At 35.0% G+C, this 13,016-nt stretch overlaps 1 protein-coding gene across 8 annotated transcripts in view; it reads right to left on the minus strand.

The window, feature by feature from the left end:
• The window catches only part of LOC149800630 (casein kinase I-like), a 123,926-nt gene that overhangs the window by 10,329 nt on the left and 100,581 nt on the right, over positions 1-13,016 (minus strand). For 4 of the 8 annotated variants that reach the window (XM_089954633.1, XM_089954629.1, XM_089954635.1 and 1 more), the window contains one exon: positions 6,179-6,286. The exons of the other annotated variants lie outside the window; for them this stretch is intronic. In XM_089954633.1, coding sequence (XP_089810759.1) covers positions 6,179-6,286 — 108 coding nt within the window. The remainder of the gene's footprint in view (positions 1-6,178; positions 6,287-13,016) is intronic. 8 annotated transcript variants of the gene reach the window in all.

Below are 13,016 nucleotides of genomic sequence, written 5' to 3' on the forward strand. Positions count from 1 at the left end.
GATGACAAGAAGATGAAGAATATATAAAATGATGCCATTTGCTGATAGAAAATATTTAATTTCATTGACAAATCCCCAAGTTCCACGTAACTACCACCAGCTATTGTTTAAGCATTGTTAATTACATCATTCCAGACATCTGACCACTTTCAAGCCAGGCTGTTTATTACATAGCCATATTTGAAATGCTTAGCTTGTCTGACCATGAAGCATCCAGGTTAACTGATGGTCTATCGCCCTGGACAATCTTCTGATGAAACAAGTATCAATTCAAGCTGTTATCACTTATCCCATTTTTAAAAAAATTTCCATTCTCACACAAAACGTTACATTTTTCAAAAGAAAATCTTTCATTTAAAAGAAAATGCACTGTTGATGAGTAAGTATGGTTATCTCAGACTTGGGGATTCATCAACTATACTGTGTGGTTATATCTGATTTGGCGATTCAAGTCAATTTCAAAGCTGTATTCCATGCAGTATATAACATGCAGAATATTGAGCAAATTGCTAACATAAATATAATCTCAGCTCCCCCACATCCCACTCATATCTCATGATCTAAATAAGTTTAATGAAGAAAAAAAAAAGAAAAGGACATTTCTAATGAAAATTGGGAGAATATTTTCTGATGATGACCAAGTTCCAAAACAATCCACCAAAATCTGCATAAGGAGCTGCATTCAATATTTTCTCATTCTGCATTCAGATGCAAGTCAAAATGTGAGAACAAAGATTTGTCACCATGTGCATCATTCAATGCTGGCCATAAAATGTACATAGTTTAATAGAGATCCATAAAAACCACAAGTCACGATGCTTTAAACTGTTTCTGTCTTGCACATTCAGCTGTATGACATAAAGGGCAATAACTCTAACAAACATAGTGGGTGCAAAGTGATTTGTCTATTTTTTTCTTCAAATCATATTGAAAACTTTCAGATGATCCGTGTTTACAAATTTCTGTCATACACTACATCAGGCTCAAAGTAAGAAGGTAATTACTAACAAAACTGGCATGAACACAGTGAATTTTTAATATGCGTGTCTTCAAATTACAATAATAAACCAAGTTTCATGGCAAACAATCAAGAACAGCAGGATTAGTTGCACAAGCAAGATTTCTTAAACTACAAGACAAAAAGCAAAATTAATGCAGAAGCAAACACATTTGTCAATCTGTATGCATATTCAGGTGATAACAATAAATTTACCAAGTTTCGTGACAACCCATTAAAACGGCAGCTAGATGTGCCAATGAAATTTTGTTACCCCATACTGCAAGACAAAAAAAGGGCAAAGTGATCATCCAGTGATGTGAGCATCTTCAGGTGATGACCATTAATCAGAGAGCTCTGCTGTCAAACAAGGTCGTTATAGTATTATAATCTATTTTTATATGATTCAACTAGCTTAGTGAGTCCATTTAAGAGTGTGGCAGTAACCCCACCAACTCAGACTTCCCAATACATCTGAACCAACTGCAATAGGGACTGTCACTCACACATAGGCATGCACAGCCATAGCAAACGATGCCAAAACCCCAGAGACAGACGAAACTCCAAGCGCTTTACTTGCATGGTCTCCCAAGACTGAGCCGCCAATGATGTTGAGTGCATTTGTTTCAGTTATTCATGTCGTACATGTGCTTTCTGGGAAGGAATCAAGACAATATTACCAAGCTATGTACTGAATCTCAAGTTGCTATAAGACTATTAAACACTACAGTGTTCCCCTCTTATATCGCCACCCCTTTTGCACTAGGAAAGTGGCCTTATTAGACAGGTGGCCTTTCCAGAGGGGACTACATTGTGAGAAGTATATGTGATGTACTTAGTAAGAAAGCTACATACTTCAAAGCATTTAATATCTTTGTTTAAAAGTAAAATTAATTATTAAAAGGTTCTTCTTGTTATAATAATAGACTTATTTCAACTGAATATACATTAATAGTTCTTATTCTTGGCATAAGCGTGATATGCGAGCGGGTATTGTTGTCAGGCACATTGCAAAACCATTCAAAAATGTCATTTAAATCTTGGCACATACTTAATTCTCCTTCAATATGCTTCATTTTCACTGCTGCTGTATAAACTCCTTATTGGCTATGACGTTTATTCCAGTCTTTTCAACATAAAATTGTTTTATTAAAGTTTTTTCTACATAAAACTGTTCTGCAAGTCCCACCCCCCACCTCACCCAATGCCGTCTAGTACAATAACCAACTTCATTCTAAAATAATACGTCTCCTTTTATGTGATGACTTGCTAATGTTTGGTAATGATTTATTCAGATGTTGCTAAATGTATGCAATTTAATTATGCAAATTTTTTGTCAAGTGGACGAAATGCCTTCTTGATGTGGTGTGATTTTTATTTTTAATGTAGCTTTAACAATTTTTCAGTCATATCGCTATGATGTCTGCAATGTGGCAGATTATAGTGATGTCTAGCACTGGGGCATCATGCCGCAGACATGTAGCATATGTCCCACCCAGTCACATTATCCTGACACCAGGCCGACCAGTCCTAACACTAACCTCTTAATGCTGAACGCCAAGCGAGGCAGCTGTTAGTACCATTTTTTAAGTCTCTGGTATGACTCGGCCATGGATCGAACTCACAAACTCCCACATCCGAGGTGGACGCTCTAACCACTAGGCCACCAGAGCGGTCGAAATGCCTTCGTAATGGGCACAATGTGTTGTCATGTCATTTTTCAGTCTTCGTCTGGTACACAGTTTTGTTCAAGGTTAATTTCTCTGTATGTGTTAATGCACAAAATCTAGTTTTAGCCTATGCTGACCATGCTATGATCTTGACAATTACATCCGGCTGTAATCATCAAAGAGAAAAACTCGACAGACATGTGAAGCCAAACACTCTATCATAACACTGTTGAGCCCATTTCCTGTAAAAGTCCGCTTTTATAGACAATGATATAATATTAATCTTACTGTTACATGTACTTTAGTCAAAACTTCTTTCAATAACGGAAACTTGAGATTGGGAGACATGTATCGATGATATAGATAATCTGATTCTTTACCTTAAGTCACGATATGAATTAATTATTGGTTCTGGATACATTTAAAGAAAAACTCTGGCCGTTTGTGAGGGGATCCTTTGACATTTTTGTATTAATATGCTGGCCGCGTTAGAGGGGTGACCGTTCTTGATGGGTACTTTTGAATCCAAATTTGTTGGTGCCAAGGATTCTGGCCATAAGAAGCGGGTGGCAGCTGGTTGGTGGTGGTGGTGGGGGGCAGCTGTACAAGAGGGGTACCTAAAGTTCTCCTTCATTTTGCAGGCCACAGTATATTCTAGTCTTCTTCATCAGATTTATCTTTATGCAAATATCACTTTATGCGCACATGACTGGGCCTGTTCCACTTGAATTTTGACTACTTACTGTTGTCTGATGTTCTGAAACATTGGAACTGCAGGAACAGTTCATGTACTGTATTCTTCTGATCATATACTCATGCTCAAAATTAAACCCAATCTCCACTTTTTGAAACCTGTAGCACAGGGGGGAATCCTACCTGAACTTCCAACTCAGGATATACCAATAATATCTGCAAACATTTTAATGTTTTCCAATTTAATTAATTTAATTAATCCATTAAACTGTTTTTACCTACTTTTTGAAGTCTCAGCAACATGAAAAGGAGGCCCCCGAGTGGACGAGTGGTCTAAAGTGCTCACTGTTAGAGATCACTGCCATCTCACCTCTGTCTGCATGGGTTTGAGTCTCGGGTTTGGCCAATGTGGGTATGTGAGAAAGCTTGCCAGTAGATTCTTGTGGGTCGGTGGTTCTTTCTGGGGTTTTCCCGGATTCTTTTTCCACCATTTATAATGGCCATCATGCATAGCCTATCTTGTGCTGAAAATGGTGTTAAATCCATAACACCAACAACAACATGAAAAATTATTGTTTATTCATAATCAGTCAAAAACAAGTTTTAGATATTTTTTGGTTAAAGTAGCATTTGGTCACTCTATTAAAATAAGTTCTTCATAAAAAAAAAATTCATTTCAAAACCTATCAGCTGTTAAGAATGTCTTAAATGTGAAAAGTACTCGAAGACTGCCCGCAAATGTTTGGATCATTTCCAACGCAAACAGGCATTAAACTACCTGTTTACTAATTCTAAGAATCACAAAAAATTCCTTTCTTCATATCTGAAATGTCAAAATAACAACCAGAATTGCTACATGTAATGACTTTGAAAACAATGTGTTCAGCATTAACATGTAATCTTGTTCCAACCGAGTTGAAATTTTTTTAACAGAACAAATGAACAGATACACTTTGTTTAGTTCAGTACCAAAACTTGCATTCAATAAATTACAACAAAAAAAATATATATATATATATATATATATATATATATATATATATATATATATATATATTCCAATGCTTGTAAATTGAAAATAATATAAAATACAAAAATCCAGAGCATTTGTGAATGCAAGGTTATTATTTAAAATAAATCATTTGATCATCTGCAACCATTATCCATGCAGGTGAGGACTAGGGCTGGAACAATTACTTAGGTAACCATTCTTGATTTGAATATTATCAGTAACTCGTTGTAAAACTTGGTAACCGGTTAACTGCCCCCATCCCCTCCCATGCCATCTTGCAACACCAAGCATATTTAACAAGCTTATCAAATTTGTGTGCAAATTGAAAATGTGAATAACATGTCTTGTTCACAGCATTTCCTTCTAAAACAAGCTTTAAACATTAATCAAAAGATTATAATACCTGTCCCAATTGCAGCCTAATGCTATTAATGTACCACAGTCTGCTATTCTAAGATATGATACAGAATAATATTATTACCTCTTCATTCCTAATTCATGCAAAGAGGTACGAATATACACACATTTGTAAACAGTGTTTTTTTTCCCTCTCAGTTTTAGAATCTAACAGTTCTGCATGTAAGTCGTTTAATGTTAAAGATACACACATTCTGTGTTTCAGTGATCATGACTATTGGCCTGATTGGTAGTTATTACTGCAAGAAATGTCAAAGAATATGACCATAATTAATGGTGGAGCATATATCTAGAGCTCATGCAAAAGCAAACAGGAAATATCTTTGTTTAGCAAGTGTACATGTAAATTTCACTAGACTTTACAAACTGTAAGCTTTTCTTATGCTGTAATTCTTTTCAGTTCACACTTTGTACAAGACATAGTATCAACTCCAATTAGCTAGTTATGATTTGGTTAATGTATTATGGAGAACTAGTTAAGTAATATAATTTTGGCCCTAATAAAGTCTTCGTTACTAAGCACAAAGGAGATTCAAATGCTTGTTTCCTGACTTTTGCTTGCGAATTTGAAAGGATCTTAAATGGTTCTTCTTGATAAAAAATGTGATATGCTCTCTGATTGTTTATATGAAGAAGATATTTCATTTAAAAGGTAAATAATGTGAATTAAAGAAATAGCTCATTTTTCTATCACTGCTGGCAACCTACCGAACAGCAAAGAGCACATCAAATTTCTGATGTGACTTGCCTATGACAAGGCCATATCCAAGCCCATCCCCCACTCACTTAAACTTATGTAAGGCTGGCGCCCTTCATCAGAGAAATAAGTATCCCTATTGTTACCAGAATGTCTTGTTCTTAAGAGATACAAAGTTTTATTTCCAAAAATAATTATTCAAACAGAGCTCTAATGATCTGATTATCTATTTTTTTTTTCTGAAGCCACAGAAATGACAACCAGAAAAGCCTCAATAGATGATGCACTCCTCAGCAGATTTTGTTTATTTTAAATTAAGTTGAGAAGTAGATGTAAATATGCAAACTGAAATTAGATAAATATAAAAGGTTGGTACCACATTCCATAGCAAGTGAAATTACCATTACACAGATTCATCATTCTGCATCAGACCAGTCTTAGGTCTCATTTCAAATTCAAGTTAGGGGCTCAAGGAAACAAAATATCGCACAAACAATGGAAATATTATCACAATGATACCTTCCACTTAAATTTTTGTTCTTCTAGAGAAAAAAGGGATACCTAAGTGTGGTTTATTAGCCAAATACAAGCCTAGCAAAGTTAGCATGTTATAGAATAATAGCAGCAAGCTGGTCGGCAGGTAAGCAGACAGACAGATAGACAGATAGACAGGGTGGAATCAATTTGACAACCTCAAACTGGTGCTGCCCCCAGACACTGGTGGGGGTGGGTGTATTGGGCCTGATGCCTTCCCTCGCCTTGGTATAGAGTACATTCTCCCATGCATTTGCACAAGTGAGCTAGAATGAAATGAGGATTGCATGGGAGAATCCACTTACAACAAGCTTTTAGTGTTTTCAATCCAAAATCTGATATATATCTGAAAAGAAACTTTTCAAATCCAGCTCAGTGCAAGAAGGGTTTATGCTCTCTGAATTAATGAACTGCTTTAGGTAATTCTGAAATTTCCATATGGAACAAAACGCAATTGGTATTTCATATTACTGATCAGACTAAAATCTCACTTTAAATGATCTCCAAGATAGACTTGGCAGCACAGTGGTTTCTTTATCTGTGCCAAAAAAATGCCATCTGGTATTATGACAAGTGCTCAATCAAGATATTCCAAGGAGCCGTCAATAGCTTGCTGACAACCGGGTCCATAAACATAGACCAACACACAACTGAATGGACCAGATATTAAGGGAAACAATTTTGGTTAATACTAAATAGATTGCAGTGGGAACTAGGGAGGCCATGCTAACATTTTTCACAAGGGAATTATAATCTCCTTTGCCCTACAAAAATATTCTTATAATGGTTTGTAATATTAATGAATGCTAGATTTTAAGTCGAATATAGTTAACAAATTCACGACAGACTTTTATATCTGGATGACATGCATTATTCAAGCAAAAGTAAAGTCTGAATTGCATCCCTCTCAGTATTAAACCATAAAAATCCATTGTAAGTAAATACACCGACTCCTTGCTTAACAAATGTTCAATTAAGAAATTTTCAAGTTACATCTGAAAATTCATTTACACTTTTTCATCATGCATGATTAATTTTTTACTACAACAAAAGCATGCTGAGCCAGATATGCATAAATTGACAGCTTTGCCCAACTTCCATCATGCATCCAGGTGCCTTCTTTGCACATGTACTGTATCTTTTGTTGAGTACTGTTGTCAGTGATTAGCTATTTTGTGAGTTTTATCTCAAAATATCTTGCACATCACCTGCAAGCACAACAAGCCTAAGTCCAGACAGTCGACAAGCCTTGATGTGAAGCTAGCCATTGTGAAAAGGCATAAAAAAGGTGAACGCTTAAAGGCAATAGCACTCAGCCTCCATCTTGCACCTTCAAGCATGTGTACCATTCTCAACAGTAAAAACAAAATAAAGGCAACCGCCTTCATTTTGTTATACTGTATGTTTGGTTTAATTAGTACTATTCATTTCAAATTAATTACTTTTCATTATAATAAATAATTACATAAATGTGTACTATAGATTTAACTCCCTTTACTATGATTTATATACGTATTATCCATTTCTAATTATTGCATCTAAATTATTGGGAAATTCAGTTTTAATGAATTTTCACTTAAATGACTTTTAAGGACCACATTCCATTCATAAAATGAGGAACTAGTGTACAAATGAAGTAAAGCTTCACAGCTAGAATTGCATGCAAACTGTCAGAGCTCATATTTCCCAAGCTAGTGATTTTAAATGTTACTACATGTGCTGGTTTGTTGTCATGGTAATGATGGAAGCAAGTCCGCATTGTTTATATTTACAAACAGAGCCAGCATATGGCAGTTGTAATATCCCCAAACACTAAATCTGGATTTTTAAACCATTGTAAAAAGTATAGACTTAAAACAGAGATTAATCAGAAACATTTACTTTTATTACAACTTGGGAGTCATTTTTGAAGGTAACTCTTTCAAGTTTAAACATATCAAAGATTAGCCAAAAGCAAAAGTGAAGAAGCTGTATATCATACGTGCTTTTAATACGACATAATGCTGAGCTACACACTTGTTACTTTGATGCTGGCACTATTAATATATTGTAATTGACTGGAGACAACTAATATGTTAATTTGCCTGTTTAATAGGAGCGTTAAATTCTCAACAGTTGCCAAAATACTGCCTGCTTAGCCACTAATTTAGTACCTAATGGCATTCTCACAAAAATGCCCAAGGGTATCAATGTGATAATAGACATACTCTTTTCATGTCTGAACAAAACGACAGCATATCACATTCATGATTACAATGAAGCCAAATTAAAGACAAAATTAAGACAAAGGCTTCATTTATTATTTATACTCATTTCATAGTGTTGCTATAAGTAGGCATTTTCAACTGTTATTTAACCATGTATTATTTAGAAAATTTTTTTTTAAAGAAATTGTAAAAATGCATATGATTTCTTATTCAAGTCTGTGAATTTAATGATGATTCCAAATTTCCAATTTGCGATGACAAAACAAGCAATATATCAAGTTTTCAGTTAGCAATTTTGATTACCAAGAAAATTGGAGTAGAGATGCTGCCATGATTTTATCTGAATGGGGGAGCTCCCCATTGTCCCTAAAGTAAGAAGGGAGTAGATTTTTTAAAGGGGGGGGGGGAGGAGACATAGTTCAGTATTTACCTATCACTTTAAATTATCCATCTCTCTTTCTTCCTGCTCATCTCTGTTAAAACTCTACTGATACCAAAGTCCTCAAAAGATATCTGTTCTAGCTGAACAAGTATTAATCTGGAATACTTGTAAGCTTAATCTGATCTATATGTATGAATAGTGCTCTGTGCAGAGCACCCCCTTCACAGACAGCTGTCTTAGGGTGTATATCCAAAGCTTGCTAAAACAAATTGGGAAGTTGTTCTTTATGGTTATGTAATATTTTCCACAGCCCATATTGTCTATTGGATATCTCTACTTCAAAATAAAAACTTTCACGGACATGATCTCTGCCAAAGTTTAACATTATTGAATCAGTGTTTTACTGGCTACAATGTCAAATTTCTTATCTATTCCATAATGCTGTATTAGGGTTTGAAGTCACTGCACACAGAGAAATTTTGATTAAAAAAATAACCATACATTTTAATTTCTTTTTAGATTCTTATTTATTCAATTCTTAACCATTTGAGTGCTGTACAGTTTGTAACACAAGATCTCTCTGGGCTGAATTGTTTGACATAAGAAATAAAAATTGTACTCTGTTTAAATTACCTCTCTTTTAATTAGGCTTGGTATTCTGCCCTTTTTACATCTCAATATACCTCTGAATAGGAGCTGACCAGCATGCCATCTGTTTTTGTCCATTAAGCATGCACACCGGACTCAGCATCATTTTCACTAATGAGTCCCCCATCTTGCATTTTCTAGGCAGTCCATAATTTGAACATATAATAAAGGTAAGGCTAAAACTAGTTTAAAAATGCTTGTTCCAGGACCCTATGTGCCAATCAAATTTAGTTTTAAAAATGCTTGTTCCAGGACCCAATGTGCCAATCAAATTTAGTTTAAAAAAATGCTTGTTCCAGGACCCTATGTGCCAATCAAATTTAGTTTTAAAAATGCTTGTTCCAGGACCCTATGTGCCAATCAAATTTAGTTTTAAAAGTCCTTGTTCCAGGACCCTATTTGCCAATCAAATTTAGTTTAAAAAAATGCTTGTTCCAGAACCCTATGTGCCAACCAAATTTAGTTTAACAACCATCTATAACAAGCCAAAGAAACCAGATGTGTAAATGGCTGCCAATCTAAAACAAGATACATGTTCTGACAAGCACTATGAGACCTCTACCAGCGGCGTGCCTTATATTGTGACAAACACTTTAAGAGTTAACAGTTAAATACAAAATTTCTACTGCGCCCTGTACATTTTTATATGCATGGCTTTAAACTAATTTACATGTTTTCTTGTGCATTGCTGATCCCCAAGTGTGTGAAGTAATAAAAACTCTGCATGATTCTCACTTATGTGCCCTCACAGCATCCCTGTAGGAGCCTAATTTTGTCCTTTTCTATAAGAAAAAAGGGTATGCACACTTGCCTCTATGGGTTCATGAATCACATGGGGATGCCAAAATGAGGGAGGGGTATAAACAATTATTTTCAGTTTTTCACAACTATATTGCATAAAGGAACAGAAGTTATTCATAACTTGCAGTTGATACAACCACAAAGAACAGGCCTTGATTTCACCAACAGAACCTAAATCTGGACAGAAACATGCTATTAAATCTGGCAAATCTGATTGGCTGTATTTTCATTCTGGCTTAAGAGTGAACCAATGAATTATCTCAAGTCTTAGGCTGAATTTCCTCAAATTAGGGCCAGATAAAAAAATAAGTTCCATAATATAAGTAGGATGTTTGCAAAAAGTTTTAATTTCTGGCTTCATATAAGTTGAACATGTAACTGCTAGTAAACGATTCATACCTAAATGTGAACAGTTACCAAGAACTGTCATAACACTAAGTGAAACTTGATTCTTTAGCCTAATTCCCATAGTAAGCTCTTTTAGTTATGTATGTGTGTGTGTGTGTCATTTAGATTTGTAACATAGGTTTAAAAGAAATTCAACCATATCTTTAGTTACGTAACAGCTATACCCTTTGTAGCTTGAAATGGTGGCACCATAACTGCCTTCAGTATCTGCCATTAATTCTGATGTTTTGCTCTATTATAGAAAAGAATGAAGAAAAATGAGTGTCCATAACATTCAGCACATCATTTTATTCTTGATCATGGACTTTCAGTTTTTGTATTATTTTTTTATATTCAACAACAAATATTTCTTTTAGCTCAGGAACACGAGCAGAAAATGCACACAAGATGCAATGTGCACATTAGTTAGAATACACATCTAGTATGCTTTGCTTACTAATCCATGATGTCACCTATTAGTTAGAATACACATATAGTATGCTTTGCTTACGTCTCCATGATGTCACCTATTAGAATACACATCTAGTATGCTTTGCTTACTACTTAGTTTCATCTATTTTATATTATAATGTGCCAACAGCTCCAGGTCTATGCTGTCCAGTCAAGACAATGATATCAACCACTTCCGATGTTTAAAAGAAATGTTGGCTTTAAAAATATGGAATATTAACATAAAAACAGACATACTTCAAAATGCATCCAACAATTTATTTTTAACATGAGATCTTATTGATTTGGTTGAAAGGTGCTTCCTTTAATCTTTGTTCTGCTGTGGACCATGCTGGAATCCATCTAGAAACAAGAGTCTGTTGATGGAACTAACAATCTATTGGTCAAAAAGAATTTCCAGAAATCCAAGATAAAAACTGCGGAGTAACAGAACTATAATGTTCTTGAGAAAATCCAGCAAACCAAATTTGGTAAAATAACCCCCATTGTCTTATGTTTAAATTAGCATATTCCTGATATACCTCTAAGTGAAGTAAAAACATTTTATCATAACCTCTGACTACAAACATGATATGAATAGAAGAGTTTGACTTGAAACTGATATCATGGCTACAAGATCGCTGAACTTGTATTAGACAATGTGATGATATCATTGCAGGCTAAATTTAATTAAATCTATAAGTAAAAATTTTTAAGAACATTCAAGGTGTTTTTCAGATATATCCATAAAATTGGCTAAATGATAAAAATCCATTAATACTTGTTTGTGTTGTCATGCCTACAGACCAGAACAGGTATAAAGATGAGTCATGAACTTTGACTTAAAATCAGTGTTGCAAATGATCTAATGCAAAGTATGGTCAAATTTAAATTGTATAAGTCACTCTGTATTCCAATGCACAGTACAGTAAAACAGTGCAAGCAATGATCTTTTGAGTTGACCCCAATGTCAAACTGAGCTGATTCTCAAAATGAGCAGATATGCTGGTGGTCAGAGATGCACCATTTTCAATTGGAAACCAATTAAATATCTTAAGAAGTAACTGAATGAAAACCTGTGTCAGTGACACCATCATGCAAGTGAACCAACTAGACCTTGGGATCAGTGTTGTCAAGTTTCATGGCAATCCTCTCACTAGATTATAAGTTGTAATAATAAACTCGTACTCAGATGAAAGGCAATTGCATAAGCTCTTCTGATCTAACCAGTAGACCTAAAAACTGTAAATGCATGCTATCTGTCCAATGTTAAGGGCCTGCATAATCCATTGTGAAATTCTGATCTAACCAGTAGACCTAAAAACTGTAAATGCATGCTATCTGTCCAATGTTAAGGGCCAATATAATCCACTGTGAAATTCTGATCTAACCAGTAGACCTAAAAACTGTAAATGCATGCTATCTATCCAATGTTAACAGCCTACGTAATCCACTGTGAAATTCTGATCTAACCAGTAGACCTAAAAACTGTAAATGCATGCTATCTGTCCAATGTTAAGGGCCAATATAATCCACTGTGAAATTCTGATCTAACCAGTAGACCTAAAAACTGTAAATGCATGCTATCTATCCAATGTTAAGGGCCTGCATAATCCACTGTGAAATTCTGATCTAACCAGTAGACCTAAAAACTGTAAATGCATGCTAACTGTCCAATGCTAAGGGCCAATATAATCCACTGTGAAATTCTGATCTAACCAGTAGACCTAAAAACTGTAAATGCATGCTATCTGTCCAATGTTAAGGGCCTGCATAATCCACTGTGAAATTCTGATCTAACCAGTAGACCTAAAAACTGTAAATGCATGCTATCTGTCCAATGTTAAGGGCCAATATAATCCACTGTGAAATTCTGATCTAACCAGTAGACCTAAAAACTGTAAATGCATGCTAACTGTCCAATGTTAAGGGCCAATATAATCCACTGTGAAATTCTGATCTAACCAGTAGACCTAAAAACTGTAAATGCATGCTATCTGTCCAATGTTAAGGGCCAATATAATCCACTGTGAAATTCTGATCTAACCAGCAGACCTAAAAACTGTAAATGCATGCTATAAATCCAATGTTAAGGGCCTACGTAATCCACTGTGAAATTCT

This window comes from Sinohyriopsis cumingii, chromosome 4 (genome assembly GCF_028554795.1).
Source record: "Sinohyriopsis cumingii isolate HCF-2022 chromosome 4, ASM2855479v2, whole genome shotgun sequence".
Taxonomy (NCBI): domain Eukaryota; kingdom Metazoa; phylum Mollusca; class Bivalvia; order Unionida; family Unionidae; genus Sinohyriopsis; species Sinohyriopsis cumingii.